This window comes from Oryctolagus cuniculus, chromosome 3, assembly GCF_964237555.1.
Source record: "Oryctolagus cuniculus chromosome 3, mOryCun1.1, whole genome shotgun sequence".
Classification (NCBI taxonomy): Eukaryota; Metazoa; Chordata; class Mammalia; order Lagomorpha; family Leporidae; genus Oryctolagus; species Oryctolagus cuniculus.
The window spans coordinates 38,598,739-38,618,320 of NC_091434.1; the positions used below are offsets into that span (position 1 = coordinate 38,598,739).

Here is a 19,582-nt window from a genome sequence, read left to right on the forward strand (position 1 = left end):
CACTTGGTAACAAGAAAGAATCCTCTTGCATTTATCACTGTGCAGTCATTCATTTGATTGGCATTTAGTACCTCTGTCTGCATGCCAAGCCCTGGGTTAGTTTGTATTCAGTATTAAAATGAATTTTGATGCTTTCTAGGACATTGTTAGCAAAATTGACTGCAGAATTTATGAACCACCATTTGTTGTTGTTTTTACTAAGAGAAAAGGTGCATTTGCTATTTCCATAGAGGGATCGTGATCTTGAGCTTGCTGCTCGAATTGGACAAGCTCTCTTAAAGCGGAACCATGTGTTATCTGAGCAGAATGAAGCCCTGGAGGAGCAATTGGGACAAGCCTTTGATCAGGTAAGCCTTTGATCAAGGATTTACAGCATTAAATAATTAGGTCTTGTGCAGTGGAAAAATTTACTTTCCTGGGTGTCCCTGAAATAACATCAGTACTTACTGACTTTGGGGCAACTGTTACTGTACAAAAGAACACCTGTGACTCTTAGTCATTATTAAGCTTATAGACACTCTCTGTAACTTGTACTTTTACCTGGTTTCATTTCTGTTTTATAAATGCAGTATGAATGGTAATATTGGAGCTAGTAGGTTGAGATGTTTATTACCTAGAATTAAAATCAGTACCTCCAAAGACATGGCGTGGTTCTATACAAAGTACAAATACTGGGATAAGCATTTGAAATAGGGATCTATTCTAATACTTTGAAGGTTCTTCAGTTTGTTTTGTTTTCAACTGTGAGTGTTATTATCTTACATGAAATTTTCCTCCTATATATTCCTTTTACATTGAATATGAAAATTGGCTTTTCTTCTTACCTGCTATAGAAAAAGCTGTATTTGTTGAGTTAATGATCTAAAACTGTGGCTTGTGTATAGTATCTTTTAACATGTTACATTAGTAGTAAAATCTAGTAGTAGATTTTTTTTAATAGTGAAAAACAATTTTTCTGTAATGCAAAGTAAAGAACATCTTCTAGATGAAGTGCTTTTTACGTGCAGGTTCATCAGCTACAGCACGAACTATCTAAGAAAGATGAGCTGCTTCGCATTGTCTCCATCGCTTCGGAAGAGAGTGAAACGGATTCCAGCTGCTCCACACCTCTTCGGTTCAATGAGTCCTTCAGTCTGTCTCAAGGTTTGCTGCAGTTGGACATGCTGCAAGAAAAGCTCAAGGAACTGGAAGAAGAGAATATGGCTCTTCGATCCAAGGTGCGTTCAACCCAGTGCACAGGCTCCTTTCCTTTGCAGTCTAGGTTCCGGTCCTGGCAGTGCTGAAGTGCCATATACCACATGCTTGGACATTCCAGTTAGGCAGTGGCAGACAAGAAACAACAGTTGCCTTCCCTTGTTATTTAAATCCCAGTAAATGTGGATGATAATGGTTGACAGATAAAATAGAGAAAGCCACAGCATAGAATATTCATCTTGTGAATTTTAAACAAACAACTAAATAATTACAACTTAGTGCTGTGTCAGAAAATTACAAAGTTCTGTGAGCTTCTATGGGGTGTAGTTGAGAATGTCCTACATGGGGCTGGCATTGGGGCACAGCGGGTGGAGCCTGAGCTTGCTGTGCTGGCCTCCCATATCTGAGTGCTAGTAGAGTCCTGGCTGATCCACTTACCATCCTGCTAACGCACCTTGGAAGGCAGCAGAGAATGGTCCAAGTGGCTGAACCCCTGCCACCCTTGTGGGACTCCCAGATGGAGTTCCTGACTCCTGGCTTAATCTGACCCAGCCCCAGCTGTTGCGTCCATTTGGGGAATAAACCAGCAGATGGAAGATCTCTGAGTTTCTCTCTCTCTCTTGCACACGTGCATGCGTGCATGCACATGCGTGTGTGTGGGGGTGTGTATCACTCTTCTTTTCAAGTAAATAAATAAATCTTTAAAAGAGAGAGAGAGAAATCTGTCCCATCCACTCCGCTGGTTCACTCCCCAGATGGCCACAGCTGTGGGATTGGGCCAGGACAAAGTCAAGAACCCAGCACTCCATCTGGGTGGATCAGAAACAGAACACCCAAGACCCGAGCCAGCAGCGGGAGGGCTCCAGTGTGCGATGCTGATGCCAAAAACGGCAGCTTAACCCACTGTAACACAGTGCCGGCTCCAGAAGTTCCCCCTCTCTCTGTTGCTCTGCCTTTCAAATAAATAGAGAAATAAATAATTTTTTAAAAAAGAAAAAAGTGAAGAAAGTGTTATGTAAGCGAGTGACATTTTACTGGGACAGAAATGTAAGTTATGGCATAGGAGGCAGGGAGAAGGCATGGGCAAAGACCCTGAGGGTAGTAAGGGAGAGATGCTTGTCATGGCCTTCTGTATACCTTTCTTTTAAAGATTTATTTTATTTATTTGAAAAGCAGAGTTACAGAGAGAGAGAGATCTTCATCTACTGGTTCATTCCCCAAATGGCTGCAACAGCACCAGGTCAAAGCCAGGAACTTCCTCTGGGTCTCCCGCATAGATGCAGAGACCTAAAGATGTGTGGGCCATCTTCCTCTGCCTTCCCAGGCCATAAGCAGGGAGCTGGATTGGAAGTGAAACAGCCGGGACTTGAACAGGCACCCATATAGGGTGACGGCGCTGCAGGCTGCAGATTAACCTGCTGTGCCACAACGCTAGCTCCTGTTCTGCATAACTTTCCTTTATGGTAGATAAAACTTGCCAGGTTTTTGTTGGTTGTTTTTTTTTTTCCTTTGTCACTGATAAACTGTAATCTTCAAATGAAAAAGTGTTATAGTTCTTCCTTTAAAATCATTTGATGGTATTGTCACATACTGATTTTTTTTTCTTGAAGGCTTGTCATATAAAGACAGAAACTTTTACCTATGAAGAGAAGGAACAGCAGCTTGTCAATGACTGTGTTAAAGAACTTCGTAAGTGTTAGCATGTTCTATTTCATGACCTTTATGCTATCACCAACTCAGAAATGAGATCAGTGGTTTCAGTAGAAGTATCTCAAGAAACAATTTGAAATGGTTATTGAAAACCTTAGAAAATCACATTCAGCCCAAAACCCTAAATAAACACAATACCATATATATTTTTAAGAAATGTATTTCTTTCAAATTACCTTCATTAAAGACCTGCATTTTTTTTTTTAAGATTTATTTATTTGAGAGATAGAGTCACAGAGAGAGGGAGAGACAGAGGGACAGGTCTTCCATCTCCTGGTTTACTCCCCAAATGGCCACAATGGCCAGAGCTCATCCAGTCCAAAGCCAGGAGCCAGGATGCTCCTCTGGGTCTCCCAGGCAGGTGCAGGGACCCAAACACTCGGGCTGTGCTCCACCACCCTCCTAGGCCATAGAAAAGAGCTGGATCAGAGGAAGAGCAGCTGGGACTTGAACCAGCGCCCATATGGGATACTGGCACTGTAGGTGGCAGCCTTACTGGCTATGCCAGGGCACCAGCCCCAAGACTTGTATTTCATAAGCTATAGCATGTTAAAGTGAAAGGAATCAAAACTCTGATTTTGTTTATGAGGAAATAGTCCTATAGAAGATATGATTTGCCAAAGCCAGGACTTAAATGATGACATAAAACCTGACCTTCAGCAAGTATTTATTAAATGCCAAATATATGTCTGCATACAGATATGTTTTGGTTTGTGGTAATGTTAACCACGGTACTTTTAAAAATAAATCAATAGGGGGCCTGCATTTGGTGTAGTGTTAGATGCCACTTGGGACATCTGCATCCTGTATTGGAGTGCCTGGGTCTGGGGCCTGGCTCCACTTCCTGTTAATGTGCACCCTAAGAGGCAGCAGGTGGTGGCTCAAGTAGTTGGGTCCCTGCCACCCAGCTGGGAGACCCAGATTGAGTTCCTGGCTCCTGGCTTCAGCCTACCCCAGCACCAGCTGTTGCAGTTATTTGGGCAATGAACCAGTGAAAAGATCTCAGTTTATCTGTTTCTATCTCTCAAATAAATGACTAAAAATTAAAAATAAATAAATATATCAGCTGAAAAAGACTGGCTTGCTAGAGAAACATTGAATTTCTCTGTAAATATATAGCCTTTTATGTTGAAAAAGGCAGATGTGATATCACGACAATTCATTCGGATTGTGGGCCTCCAGACGTGGTCCCTGAGACCCAGAAGGCATGTAAACACGGCCTTCTGCACCAGCACCACCGTCACTCACCCACCTTTGACACTGCAAAGTGCACAGAAGAAATGGCTTGCCCTAGAGCTCGGACCAGGTCTCCTGCCTGCTTACTGCCATGCCTTGAAATATTAGAGGCTTTCTGCTGATTTAAAAGGACTTTTATATGACACTGGAAAATTGTTTTTCTATTTGTGTTTAGATATCATATTTCCTGTATAAAATAAAGGTTTATTTCCCCAGTGGCATTTCAGAGGTTCTATATGATGTATATGCAAGAGTGGTGGCTTTGGGGCTGGCATTGTGGCACAGCGGGTTAAGCTACCACTTGCAATGCCAGCATCACATGTCACAGTGCCAGTTTGCATCCTGGTTGTTTTGCTTCTGATGTAGCTCCCTGATAACGCACCGGGAAAGCAGCGGAAGATGGCCCAAGTTGGGTCCCTGCCACCCACATGGAGTTCCAGCATCCTGGCTTCAGCCTGAACCAGCCCTGGCCCTTGAAGCCGTTTGGGGGGTGGTAGAAGACCTTTCTTTCTGTCTCTCTATCATTCTACCTTTCAAAAATAAATAAATAATTTTTTAAATATTTATCTGAAGGACAGAGTTACAGAGAGAAAATGAGAAAGAGAGAGCAAGATCTTCCATCTGCTGGTTCATTCCCCAGATGGCTGCAACAGCATGAGTTACACGACAGGATTAATTTCCATTTTTGGGGGGATTTTATTTATGTTCCTAAAGAGTTCTCAAAGACATAAATCAGATTATGTCTTAGCACTTACAGAGATGTACAGTTCACCTTGCTCTCCTTTCAGCCTTCAATGCTTTATGAAGTTTGGAGCAGATGGATCTTTTACAAAGAAAAAAACTGAGGCAAAACCTTCAGCTGACTTGCCTTTACTAGTCACTTCTTAGCTTCATGGTCTCCTATTCACTCCCCAGCATTATCCTGCCCAGAAGAACTTTTTATCTCTATGGGTTACTCTAGATTTATTTTTTAAACTTGTACTAAAGAAAAATCTATCATAGCCCAGTGCTTGTTGTATACAGAATTTTCCCATAGGCCATAGTTTGCCAAGTATGTTTATATTAATGGTACTGTGTTTATATTAATTTTTAAACTTTCACTTTGCTTCCAAGGTGAAACAAATGCTCAGATGTCCAGAATGACTGAAGAATTGTCAGGGAAGAGTGATGAACTGATTCGATACCAGGAAGAGATCTCCTCTCTCTTGTCTCAGATTGTAGATCTTCAGCACAAACTTAAAGAAGTAGGTTCATTCATTTGTTCAAGTGACACCTGTTAAGCACTGCTCTAGTACCTTGCACTCTGCTAAGAGCTAGAAACATTGAGCCAAACATAGCCTCTGCCTTTCAGAATGCCTTCACCTGATTGTTATTTTCATCTTTTCCACGTCATAAAATGTCATAGGTAACTGCTTTCACGTCACAGTTTCCCTCTGTAACATGAGAGCAGATTTTCTTCAGAATGTTGTGGTGTGAATTGCTACCTCTTGTGCGTTGTCCTCTGGATACCTTAATAGATTTTATATTCTGCCCATTTCCATTTTATTGCTGTTATTTGACTTTTGAAACCTGAAGACCCTATACCCCAGAGAGAAACTCTGAAGATGTCTTTAGAAGAAAGTAGTTATATTTTATATGGGATGGCTTCACATGTCCCTTTTATTATGTCGCTAGCATGTGATTGAGAAGGAAGAGCTAAGACTTCACCTGCAAGCTTCCAAAGATGCCCAGCGCCAGCTGACCATGGAGGTAATGAATCTTGCTTTGTCCGGGGTAACTGCAGGGAAGGGGGGCCTGGGAGGGGGTAGCTTCTGTCATCTGCATGAACCATGGAGGTAATGAATCTTGCTTTGTCCGGGGTAACTGCAGGGAAGGGGGGCCTGAGTGGGGGAGCAGTACTTCTATCATCTGCATGAATAACAATTACTGAAGGCGGATTGCCAGATTTAAAAGTGACAACAGCAATAACAAAAGATTTTGATGAAATTATGAACTCTAAGAAGCAAAGCATTTTAAAAATCCTATCTCTGGTTGTGGCATAACGAGTTAAGCCACCACCTGCAACACTGGCATCCCGTGTGGACGCTGGTTTGGATCCTGGTTGCTCCATATCCCATACAACTCCCTGATAATGTACCTGAGAAAGCAGTGGAAGATGGCCCAAGTATTTGGAGCCCCTGCTCCTGGCTCCTGGCTTCACCCTGGCCCAGCCCCAGCTGCTGCTGCTATTTGGGGGGTGAACCAGCAGGTGGAAGTTATCTCTGTCTCTCCCTCTATCTCTCTCTAACTTTGCCTTTCAAATAAAGAAAAATAAATCTTCTTTTAAAAAATAAAAGTCCTGTCTCTTAAATTGATAGTAGCAGCATCCCCCAAAAACCTGCAGTTGTGTTTCTTTTTTTTTTGTTTGTTTGTTTTTGACAGGCAGAGTTAGACAGTGAGAGAGAGACAGAGAGAGACAGAGAGAAAGGTCTCCCTTTTCTGTTGCTTCACCCCCGTAAATGGCTGCCACAGCTGGTGCGCTGCAGCCAGCGTGCTGCGCCAATCCAAAGCCAGGAGCCAGGTGCTTCCTGCTGTTCTCCCATGTGGGTGCAGGGCCCAAGGACCTGGGCCATCCTCCACTGCACTCCCGGGCCACAGCAGAGAGCTGGACTAGAAGAGGAGCAACTGGGACTAGAACCCGGGGTGCCAGCGCCACAGATGGAGGATTAGCCTAGTGAGCTGCAGCACCAGCCATTTCTTTAGAGGCTTATGTGCCTTACCTAACCCTACAGTTTTTGTTTTTTGTTTTTTTTTTTTAATTGGATACTTTCTCTCTCTCTCTCTCTCTCTCTCTCTCTCTCTCTCTATATATATATATATATATATATATATATATATAACTTTTATTTAATGAATATAAATTTCCAAAGTACAGCTTATGGATTACAATGGCTTCCCCCCCCATAACTTCCCTCCCATCCGCAACCCTCCCCTTTCCCTCTCCCTCTCCCCTTCCATTCACATCAAGATTCATTTTCAATTCTCTTTATATACAGAAGATCAGTTTAGCATATATTAAGTAAAGATTTCAACAGTTTACACCCACACAGAAACACAAAGTGAAAAATGCTGTTTGAGTACTAGTTATAGCATTAAATCACAATGTACAGCACATTAAGGACAGAGATCCTGCATGAGGAGTAAGTGCATAGTGACTCCTGTTGTTAACTTTACAAATTGACACTCCTGTTTATGGCATCAGTAATCACCCTAGGCTCTTGTCATGAGCTGCCAAGGCTATGGAAGCCTTTTGAGTTCACCAACTCTGATCATATTTAGACAGGGTCATAGTCAAAGTGGAAGTTCTCTCCTCCCTTCAGAGAAAGGTACCTCCTTTGATGAACTGTTTTTTCCACTGGGATCTCAATCGCGGAGATCTATCTTTCTTTCTTTCTTTCTTTCTTTTTTTTTTTTTTTTTTTTTTTGCCAGAGTGTCTTGGCTTTCCATTCCTGAAATACTCTCATGGGCTTTTCAGCCAGATCCGCATGCCTTAAGGGCTGATTCTGAGGGCCAGAGTGCTGTTTAGGACATCTGCCATTCTATGGGTCTGCTGTGTATCCTGCTTCCCATGTTGGATCGTTCTCTCCGTTTTTGATTCTATCAGCTAGTATTTGCAGACACTAGTCTTGTTTATGTGCTCCCTTTGGCTCTTAGTCGTATCATTATGATCAATTGTGAACAGAAATTGATCACTGGGACTAGTGAGATGGCATTGGTACATGCCACCTTGATGGGATTGAATTGGAATCCCCTGGTATGTTTCTAACTCTACCGTTTGGGGTAAGTCAGCTTAAGCATGTCCCGAATTGCACATCTCTTCCCTCTCTTACTCCCACTCTTATATTTAACAGCGATCACTTTTCAGTTAAGTTTCAACACTTGAGAATAACTGTGTATTGATTACAGTATTCAACCAAAAGTATTAAGTAGAACAAATAAACAAAAAAAAAATAGTACTAAGAGGGATAACGTATTAAGTTGTTCATCAACAGTCAGGGCAAGGGCTGATCAAGTCACCGTTTCTCATAGTGTTCATTTCACTTTAACAGGTTTCCTTTTTTGGTGCTCAGTTAATTGTCACCGATCAGGGAGAATATATGGTATTTGTCCCTTTGGGACTGGCTTATTTCACTCAGCATAATGTTTTCCAGATTCCTAACAGGGATATATTGGATACTTTTTAACAGTACTGTTTCCAAGTATGTTAGGAGAAATAAAGCTCTCTTTTGTTCTATTTGCATAACAGTTCTATATATTAGATATAATTTAGTGGCTCCTTAATATGTGTAAGAATCACGTGGGAGAGCAGGTTTTAGATAGAGGTTCCCAGGCACCATCCCAAGACTTTCTAATTCAGTTGGTCTAGAGTGAGGGCCTGGAATCTGCCTTTTAAATAAGCATCCCCAGCCCTGGTGATCCTGATGCGCTGGTGCACCTACTATACTCAAAGTTTTGCAGTTAGAAAATTCTCTGAAAGGACGTATTCTTTTACCATACTTGTGTATCTTAATTGTAAAGAAGATTCTGAAACAAAAGAGGAAAAATTACTTTCTTAGGATTTTGAGCTACTTTATAGACTCTTGATGTTTTCATTCACATACTCGGGAGTGATGTTTAAAAGGAAGATTTAATATTTTGCTAACCCTAATTTGACCATACCTATTATATTCCCTCTGTACACTTTGGGGGGCTGTGAACCGTTAAATTGTGAATTGTCAGTTCTAATAGTCTCAGCTACATTTCGGATTTTTACAAAGTCACATTTATGTGTAATTTTGGCCAAGATGCCCTTAATTGCTTGCAGTTTGAGATATAGCATGAGGATACTCTCTCTGCTTAGTTTGAATGGAAATGGTACTCATAAAGTTCATTAGCCCTTTGGATGCTCACCCCAATGGTTTTTTCCCTGCTTTGTTATTTCCAGAAGATAGTACAGTATTCTGCCATCCTTTCTTTCAGTTGCATGAGTTACAGGACAGGAATATGGAGTGTCTGGGAATGTTACATGAATCCCAAGAAGAAATAAAGGAGCTTCGTAATAGAACTGGCCCTGCCGCTCATCTCTACTATTCCCAGGCGTATGGAGATTTTACTGGGGTAAGGAGCTGAGAGAGATGCTGTACATTTAAAGCGACCTGGATAAGACTGGAGTTCCCTGGTGTTTTAGGATGATGCAAAGCATCTTGAGAGAGATAATATGATTTGTTTTTGTTTCTGGAATCTATTGATTTAGACCTTAATTTGTACATCTGCAACCTCCTTAGTATGGTTATTTATTCCATTGATGACCTCACAGTTTTGTTGTAAAATGTGAGATGAACTCTAAGGAAATGTGTGCCACAGAGCTACTTAAACTTGAGTCATCTTACCCTAGACCCACCACCTGCCACTTATTTAAACAGTCATTTGAGTCTGCAAAACCTCTTGTATTTCTTGGTGTGTTTAACTCCAGTTAGAGTGTACAATCCATAACAAGACTCAAGTTTGTTTAATTTATTAATAAGCAGAATTTTAATGAAAAACATTAGTAAAGACCTCTGAGTGTATGCCAGATTTTGTAATGTTAATTCAAAGAGTTATTTTAGCAATCAGGTTCTTAAACATTTATGTGCAATGCCATGAAATTTTTTGAAAAACCAAATCTGTAAATTTTAGTAGATTTTGGTAAGAGTACAGGCACAACTTTTGTTTTTTTAATTTATTTTGAAATAATTTAAAACTTAGAATAAAGTTCCCAGGATAGTATAAAGAACTGTCACATATCTTTCTCTTAGATCCTTCAGTTTTTGCCGTTGTCATTCACTGTTTTTCTGAGCCCCTTAACAACAAGTTGCAAAGACACACTGTTACTCCTTGGTCCTTAAGTGTGCATTTGCTGAAAACAAGGGCACTCTCCTACATAACCACAGTACAGCTGTCAACATCAGGAAGTTGACTTGATACAATACGATCATCTAACACAGAGGGACAGTTCACGTTTTGCCAACTGTCCCAGTAATGTCTTTTAAAGGATGCATTGCATTTAGCTGTTTCAAGATAGGACAGTTTTTTTTGTTTTGTTTTGTTTTGTTTTGTTTTTGTCTTCTATGACCTTTGGAGGATATCCTCAGTTTTGGTTTGCCTGATATTTCCCTGAGATTAGATTCAGATAATTAATTTTTGCCAGAAATAATGCCACATTCTTCTTAGTGCATTGTGTCTGAAGGCACACAGTGTCTGTTTATCCCATTACTGGAGGTGTTAATTCACTTTGATTTCTTGGTTAAGGTAATGTATTAGTGTTAGTTTTGTTAATTGACCATAATTGTCACTAATGAACTTTATGAACTTTATAGTGAAAAATATTGGCAGATAACTACTTCAGCCAAGTGGTCAAAGGTCACTTGTGGAGAGATGCTTTGAAGCTAAGTACCTCCTCATCGTTCTCATCAAACTTTTACCCACTAGTCTTAGTACCCATTGATGGTTCTTATCTGATTCAGTTACTGTAATGATTGCCAAATGTTGATTTTCTATTTCTGTCATTTTTCCAACTTTTGGCACTTTTATGTAAGCTGGAGCTTTTCTGTTTTATTTGTTCACTTAGTTATGACAGTATAAACTCATAGATTTCTATTTTATTCAGTAGATTATAAGCCATTACAATTAATTTCTTTTGATGCTGAAATCATCCCAGATATGGTCAGAGAGATCTCTTTCAGTTTTATCTTGTACTTCCCTGATCCAGTCCTGGAATCAGCCATTTGTCTAAGGAACTCTGGTTACTTTGAGGAATGGGATTTAAAATTCCAGATCTGGGTAGATTACACCCGTTGCCACTAACGTATCATAGTTTCTAAGCCCTCTGGTGGAGAGAGCTTGGAGATACTTGCATTTCATGGATATACTCACATAATACACATGTCCATCCCTCTACCCGTATCCGTGTCATCCATCTATGTGTATTAGCAGTCAGGACCTCCTGGCAGTGCCTCCAGTCCCAATCGTCCTCAGCTCAGCCCCTCTGGGCATGCTGCCCATGCGAGTTGAACCTTCCTCTCTGACAACTTTTCTTTCATCGGTTTTCTAATATTGTAGAAGCTATACATGTTTGTTATAGATAAGTTTGAATTACAGAAAAGGAAAAAAAATTGTTAAATACCACTAAATCCTACCCTCTGCAGAATCCCTATTAGCTCTTGGTTTTGGCCTTTCAGACTTTATGTTTATGTGTCTGCACATGTAATATTTTCTACTTATACTGTTTTCTTCTGATTTCTGCTAAAAATATATCATGAAAAGGTAGTTGGTTCTTATTCAAAAGTTAGTTCCAGGATGTCTCTTTTTTTTTCCCCCTGAATTTTAGCCTGTGACTTCTTTTCTTTTCTCTTCTCCTTTTCTCTTCTCCTTTTCTCTTCTCCTTTTCTCTTCTCCTTTTCTCTTCTCCTTTTCTCTTCTCCTTTTCTCTTCTCCTTTTCTCTTCTCCTTTTCTCTTCTCCTTTTCTCTTCTCCTTTTCTCTTCTCCTTTTCTCTTCTCCTTTTCTCTTCTCCTTTTCTCTTCTCCTTTTCTCTTCTCCTTTTCTCTTCTCCTTTTCTCTTCTCCTTTTCTCTTCTCCTTTTCTCTTCTCCTTTTCTCTTCTCCTTTTCTCTTCTCCTTTTCTCTTCTCCTTTTCTCTTCTCCTTTTCTCTTCTCCTTTTCTCCTTTTCTCTTCTCCTTTTCTCTTCTCCTTTTCTCTTCTCCTTTTCTCTCCTCCCCCTCCTCCCCTCCTCCCCTCCTCCCCTCCTCCCCTCCTCCCCTCCTCCCCTCCTCCCCTCCTCCCCTCCTCCCCTCCTCCCCTCCCCTCCCTTCCTTTCTTTCTTTCTTTTTTTGAAAACACTAAACATACAGGATGGTAAAGACTCTATTAATTCCTGTAAGGGCAATAATCACCTTGGGAATTTCAAATTCTTTTTCTTAGGAGTCGTTAGCAGCTGAAATTGAGGGGACCATGCGTAAAAAATTGAGTTTGGATGAGGAATCCTCTCTCTTTAAACAAAAGTAAGTATAGATCACATATGTTGTCATTCAGCCATTGGAATGCAAATTTAAAAAGCGCAACCCAAAATGATGAATATTATGAGACTCATTCATAAATCGCTTAGATTTAGTTTTTCCTCACAATATCCTCATTTGTGAGAAAGTCCTGCGGTTCTGCAAAAGTAATGAACACATCTTTTCTTGACAGAGCCCAACAGAAACGGGTATTTGATACTGTTAAGGTCGTCAATGATGCACGAGGCCGCACTGTCCCACTGCCAGCTCTGCTGCCCATCCCAGGCTCCAACCGTTCAAGTGTCATCATGACAGCAAAACCTTTTGAATCTGGTTTACAGCAAAGAGAGGACAAAACACTTCTGGACCAGGGAAGCAACTCAGAGGAGATTGCGGGGTAAGAAGCTTGGATCCTGGCAGTGGTTGTGTGTTTTTGGTAGCATTGATATGCCAGATTCATGTACTCGAATTCCAGCATTATTCTACACTGTCTCAAGAAGGTTCTGGAACTTTCTGTTTTCAGTTTTGAGGTCCTGCATCATCACTGGTAGGATAGATCATGAGCTGGATTTCAGAGCTGGATGCTGGGCACAACAGTTAAGTTGCCGCATATGACATCTGCATCCCATGTCAGAGGGTCTGGTTCAAGTCCAGGCTGTTCTGCTTCTGATCTGGCTTCCTGCTAAGGAGCACCCCCAGAAGCAGCAGGTGATGACTAAGTACTTGTGTCCCTGCCACCCTGTGGGAGACCTGCATTGAGTCCTGGATTCCTAGCTTCAACCTGGTCCAGCCCTGGCTATTGTGGGCATGTGGAGAGTGAACCAGGGGTTAGGCGGTCTCTATCTGTCTTGCTGTGCTTCTCTATCTTTTTACCTTTCAAACAAAATGAAAATAAATAAATAAATATTTAGGAAGTAAAATTTTCATAAAGGTTTCTGGAGCGAGGGGCTAGCATTGTGGTAGAACAGGTTAAGCCTGCGCCTGGGACTCCAGCATCCCATATGAGCCCTGGTGTGAGTCCTGGCTGCTCCACTTCCAATCCAGCTCTCTGCTAATGCACCTGGGAAGGCAGCAACAGATGATCCAATTGCTTGGGCCCCTGCCACCCACATAGGAGACCTAGATAGAATTCCAGACTTCGGTTTCAGCCTGGCCCAGCCCTGGATGTTGGGGGCTTTGGGGAGGTGAAACAGTAGATGGAAGTTCTCTCTCTTTCTCTCTCTCTCTCTCTCTCTCTCTCTCTCTCTTTCTCTGCCTTTCAAATGAATAAATCTTTTGTTAAAAAATTTAGTTTTTGGAGTGCAAAAGCTATAATTAATTAAGTATATTCAAAACAGATCTCGCATTTAACTCTAAAATTTTAGGATTTTCTTCTTCAGTGTTACAAAGTTTGAGCCTAAATCTTCATATTCAAATTTGTTTGAATCTGTTTGCTCTTTGGCACAAATGCTTTGGATGAGACTTTCTCATAAACTGTACTTTCTGAACTGCTTTGGTTCTTTGAGAATAAACAATAAGTTTGAATATTTATTGAGACCAACAGGTTGCTCTTTTTTTTTTTGCTTCTTTGTATTAATTTGGTTCACTGAATTACACATGACTAGAAGTTAAATGGCTTTCCTGGAAAGTTAGCTGCAAGTCTTTGCAAGAAGGATGTTTGGTACCTGAGAAATATCTCTGCTAATGCAGAAATCCAGCACCTGGTCTGCCGTGGGCCATGCTATGCTCCCATGGGAGCTGTACTTGTCAATACTGTCTCACTGTTGCACAATTATCTTAGGAGAAAATCTGGAACAGATCCGTGTGAAATCACACATCTTTTTGACGTACTAATTGCAGTATACCTCCCAATTTTGAAAATGTTGAAAAGTGAAAAAATGTGTCAGAGAACTATGAAAATGCGCTATAATACAATTCTTATTTTCTTTAAAATGGTCTGAAATATCCTTAGGGGATTCTATGGCCCAAAGTTGATTTTTTTTCACATTTCAAATTTTTTTAAAGATTTATTTACTTATTTGAAAGTCAGAGTTACACAGAAAGAGGGGAGGCAGAGAGAGAGAAGTCTTCCATCCACTGGTTCACTCCCCAGTTGGCCACAACAACCAGAGCTTCGCCAATCTGAAGCCAGGAGCCAGGAGCTTCCTCCGGGTCTCCCACGCTGGTGCAGGGGCCCAAGGACTTGGGCCATCTTGTACTGCTTTCCCAGGCCATAGCAGAGAGCTGGATCGGAAGAGGAGCAGCCAGGATGCAAACTGGCACCCATATGGGATGCCAGCACTGTAGGCGGTGGCTTTACCTGCTAACCACAGCACCGGCCCCTGCAATATTTTTTAAATTGTATGTTTTGCAACTAATGGCATGTCAGGATTTTTGTTTTTAAAGATGCAGTGGGTATTTTTAAAAGATTTATTCATTTATTTGAAAACAGATATGGAGAGAGAGAGAGATCAGTCCTCCATCCACTGGTTCACTTTCCAAATAACTGCAACAGCCAAGGTTGGGCCGGGCTGAAATCAGGAGCCAGGAGCTTCTTCCGGGTCTCCCACGTGGGTACAAGGGGCCCATGTACTTGGGCCATCTTCCGTTGCTTCCCCAGGCACATTAGCAGAGACCTGGGTAGAAAGTGGAGTAGCCAGGACTTGCACCTGTGCCATTATGGGATGCTGGCACTGCAGGCGGAGGCTTAACCTTCTACGCCACAGTGCCACCCCATGTCAGAATTTAGTGGGTAGCATTTTTTTCCTTTATTTATAGTATGTAAAATAGTGATACTTTTCACAGTTGATGATAAATCAGTGAAATATGATTTTTACTTTTCTGACTAATCTGAACTTATAGATGTTCTTATCTGCAAATTACATAAACTAGACAAGTTATGTCACCATAACAAAAAAGTCCATGTGTTTGCCTTTCTGAAGTCATGTGAAATGACCTGGAGAAATGAAATGTAGAATTACTGGTTTGTTGTTATTCCTGTACTCCAGATACTTAAGATCAGTCTCTTGAGCGCTCACCATTATTGAAGGGAGAGGTCTAGGCTGTGCTCCTGACCCTGATGATCACGATCTCATTCCATGAATATGACTTTCTCATAGGGAATCACAGCCAGTGGGCCCCCCAGGACCCTCTGAAGATAGCGACTTGGCTACAGCACTCCATCGCCTTAGCCTTCGTCGACAGAACTATTTGAGTGAGAAGCAGTTCTTTGCAGAAGAATGGGAGAGGAAGATCCAGGTTCTGGCTGACCAGAAGGAAGGGTTTAGTGGCTGCCTCACCCCTACAGAGAGCCTGGCCTCTCTCTGCACTGACCAGTCGGAGCTCACGGACCTCAGCAGTGCTAGTTGCCTTCGGAGTTTTATGCCAGAAAAATTACAAATTGTCAAGCCCCTTGAAGGTACTAAATCACTGGGGAACCTTTCCAAGCTGCATGTCTATGGGACTTTGCTGTCTCGGGAATTGAGATTTGTGCTGTAATTGTGAGAGTACTGTGGGCACAAGCTATCTTTATTACCCATAAATCTCACTGTTGGGGTGATAGTCCTTGGAAGTACCTTGTGGAAAGCTAGGGAATGGAGAGATCTTCATTCTCTAAGTCGTGAGCTGTAGGTTCTCTCCACTGATGTGTGACATAAATGCCAGGTCTTTCCCTGTCCTTTGCTAAGGAGTATCATTGACAGCAGGTTCCATGCTAAGATGGACAGAGTGTAATGAGTGAAAATGATCTAGAGGTAATTCTTCACCTTTCCCTTCCTTTCCAAAAACAATTCTTTACCCAAGAGATATAATTGGCTTAGAGCTGTGTGTGCATATATTTTTCTTTTCTGTTTCTTTTTCTTTTTTGCAGTTGTTTCATTTCATTTTCTATTCTCTCATAAGATAGAACTTGAATTCAAAATAGATGTGCCTTTTTTATGGAACATTGACAATCCTTGAATGATTTTTTTGTCATTATCATGAAAGAGTTGTACAGTAAACAAAAATTCTAGTAGATAACCTTATATAAGAACCCCCAAAACTCAGTGGTTCCGTTACTTAATTTTATTAACTGCTAATCAGTACAGGTATTCATTAGAGTTGGCATTTTCAGAATGAAACGACTACAGTGGTGTAATTAGATAATTAGTGCTTGGGCTGATCACTCACTACTACTCTGTAGTCTGGGACCAACAAGATGCACCTTTGATTTTGTCATCTCCTTCATTTTCCTGCTCTCTGGTGGGGCCTGGGGAAAGGAGAATTATGAGCAGCATGGAGAAGTCTGCAAATAAAAGTGAAAATTCAGTACGTCTTCCAACCTAGGATCCTGCTTTTGGCTTCCAAATTTGTAGACCTAACTCCAAGCCAAGGGAGTATTTATGTACATATATATTTATAATAAATATATGCAAATACCTATAACAACCAAGAATGGCCCAGGACTGAAGTCAAGAGCCAGGAACTCAATCCAGGTCTCCATGAGAATGCCAGGAATACAATTACTTGTGAGTCGTCACCTTTACCTCCTGAGGTCTGCTTTGGGAAGAAGTCGGATTCTAGAGGCAGAGCTAGGAATCAAACCTGGGCACTCAAGTGGGATCTAGGCATCTTAGCCACGAGGCTAAAAGCCTGATCTACCTGTAGTTATTTTTATCTGAGAAAACACTACTCCCCTCTGAGGTACCTATCTTCTTTCTCGGCACTGCCTCCGCCTGTTAGTTCCTAAGAAAGACGTCATCTTGGGGCAGGTGTTTGGCACGGTGGTTACCATGCCACTTGGGATGCCCATATCCCATCTCAGAGTAAAAGCTGGGCTCAAGTCCCAGCTCCAATTCCAATTCTAGTTTCCTGCTGATGAGCACCCTGGAGGTAACAGGTGATGGCTCAAGTACTTAGGTCCCTGCCACCCATAGAGGAAACTTGGATTGAGTTCTGGGCTCCTGGCTTCAGCCTGGTCCAGTCCTGGTGGTTGCAGGCATTTGGAGCATGAATCAGTAATGGAAGCTCTCTCTTTCTTTCTGTCTCTATTTCTCTCTTTCTGCCTTTCAAACAAAATTAAAAAAAAAAAAAACCTTTAAAAAATATCCATTTTCTCACCCATTCTAGATGTCCTTTTTAAAGTTAACATCTAAGGAGACATATGTTTTATTCACAGCTTCAACATCTTGTCAGTCTTCCACAGAGAACTTTAATTTGCAAATTTTGCCAAACTATTAAGAACAAATGAGTATTTTTTGTTACTGTTGTTATTATACACACAATTTTAGCTCCTATTTCAAAATCGGAGATTCTGGGGAAATGTAAGCATGCCTTTTCCTTTGTGTCTTTGCCTTGTGTACTCAGGATCACAAACCCTGCACCACTGGCAGCAGCTTGCCCAGCCAAATCTGGGAACCATTCTTGACCCGCGGCCTGGCGTCATCACGAAAGGCTTTACCCAGCTGCCCCAGGACGCCGTCTATCACATCTCAGACTTAGAAGAGGATGATGAGGAAGGCATCACTTTTCAGGTTCAGCAGCCTCATCAAGGGGAACAGACACCGTCAGTATCCAAGCCAGTAACAGGGATCTTCCTGCCGCCCATCACTTCCGCAAGTGGACCAGTGACAGGTAAGGAGCGTGTTTGAGTATGGTCTCCTAGCCGGTAGTTCTCACCTACCATCTGCTCAGCCAGCCACCTCTGCTCAGAGCTCCCTGGAGTGCGCTCAGCCCTGAGTGTAAGATAATGAAAATCTGCAGTATTAGTGACCTTCCTGATTCTCTGCTCTGTATCTTAGCCGGCCTGCAGAAGTAGAGAGGGCAGTGAGTTGCAAACCTTTTGGAACAAGAATCTCCCTACATTCTTAAAAATCATTGTAAACTAGAGTTTATCTGCCATGGTCCTTGGCTGGGGCAAAACCAGGAACCCAATCCAAGCCTCTCATTTGAGCGGCAGAAACTGAGTCACTTGAGCCGTCACTGCTGCTTCTCCAGGTGTGTGTTTGCAAGAAGCTAGAATTGGGAGCTGGAGCAGGGCAACAAACCGAAGCACCTGTGGAACAGGTGTGTGAAAGTTAAGGCATCCACCCTTGTCCTGTAGTAGAGTGCCCACTGGAGTCCCAGCTGCTCCACTTCTGATCAGGCTTCCTGCTAATGCACCCGGGAAGGCAGTGGTTGAAGACCCAAGTACCTGGGTTCGTGAAACCCATGTGGCAGACCCTGATGGAGTTCCTGACTCCTGGCTTCAGCCTGGCCCAGACATGCTGTTGCAGCCATTTGAATAATGAAACAGCTGATGAAAAATATCTCTGTCCGTGTGTGTGTGTGTGTAAGTGAGTGAGTGCCTCTCAAATAAATGAATCTTAAAATAAAAAACATCACAGGTGCTCTGGTACAGGACATGGGCACATGGACATCCTAATCTGTGACTTAACCACTAAGATGCCACCCACCCCTTACCACACTTCTTCTTCTTCTTCTTTTATTTACAGGCAGAGTGGATAGTGAGAGAAAGAGAGACAGAGAGAAAGGTCTTCCTTTTGCCTTTGGTTCACCCTCCAATGGCTGCCGCAGCCGGCGCACCGCGCTGATCTGATGGCAGGAGCCAGGTGCTTCTCCTGGTCTCCCATGGGGTGCAGGGCCCAAGGACTTGGGCCATCCTCCACTGCACTCCCGGGCCACAGCAGAGAGCTGGCCTGGAAGAGGGGCAACCGGGACAGAATCCGGTGCCCCAACTGGGACTAGAACCCAGTGTGCCAGCGCCACAGGTGGAGGATTAACCTATTGAGCCGCAGCGCCAGCCCCTCACCACACTTTGAGAACCACTGGGTAGATAATTTGTCCACATGCTGTAAATGACTAGATCTTGAATTTTTAAATGTTTTTTTTTTCCAAAATGTGTTTTTTCTCATTTCTAAGTTTCTAAACTTTTTTAAAGCCTTTTGATTTTCTAGTTTTAAAGTATTGAAAGATTTAGCTCTATTAACCAGTTGATGTTATACGGTCTTTATATTTTCATTTCCAGAGTTGAGGATTTCTAGTACAGAAGGCATTTGATAAGTGCTGTATTATTAACTCATAATGATGAACTTTTTACCTTATTAATCTAGTCTTTTAATTTTGTATTTGATTCCCTAAAACCTACTATCACAGTTGCAACCTCAAACCCAGGGAAGTGTCTGTCCAGCACCAACTCGACTTTCACCTTCACCACCTGTCGGATATTACATCCCTCGGACATCACCCAGGTCACGCCCAGGTAAAAGCGTCTGGGAGATCTGCCTGTCATTTCTTTTCTGCATTATGTTTTCACAAGTTTCTTTTTTAAATTACCTTCATTTTAAGTTTCGGAATCTTACTATTCTATGAAAATTTGTCTTTAGAATATTTTCATGTTGTATTTTCTTATTTGGTCACTGTAACCCTCTGAAGTA

General features: G+C 41.9%; 1 protein-coding gene across 6 annotated transcripts in view; it reads left to right on the plus strand.

The window, feature by feature from the left end:
• TRAK2 (trafficking kinesin protein 2) overlaps positions 1-19,582 on the plus strand; it is a 68,115-nt gene that overhangs the window by 43,434 nt on the left and 5,099 nt on the right. For all 6 annotated transcript variants that reach the window (XM_008258968.4, XM_051849285.2, XM_008258966.4 and 3 more), the window contains 11 exons: positions 231-347; positions 1,008-1,217; positions 2,805-2,883; positions 5,254-5,384; positions 5,815-5,889; positions 9,140-9,277; positions 12,118-12,197; positions 12,385-12,588; positions 15,290-15,588; positions 17,514-17,780; positions 19,302-19,407. In XM_008258968.4, the coding sequence (XP_008257190.1) occupies positions 231-347; positions 1,008-1,217; positions 2,805-2,883; positions 5,254-5,384; positions 5,815-5,889; positions 9,140-9,277; positions 12,118-12,197; positions 12,385-12,588; positions 15,290-15,588; positions 17,514-17,780; positions 19,302-19,407 (1,706 nt within the window). The remainder of the gene's footprint in view (positions 1-230; positions 348-1,007; positions 1,218-2,804; positions 2,884-5,253; positions 5,385-5,814; positions 5,890-9,139; positions 9,278-12,117; positions 12,198-12,384; positions 12,589-15,289; positions 15,589-17,513; positions 17,781-19,301; positions 19,408-19,582) is intronic.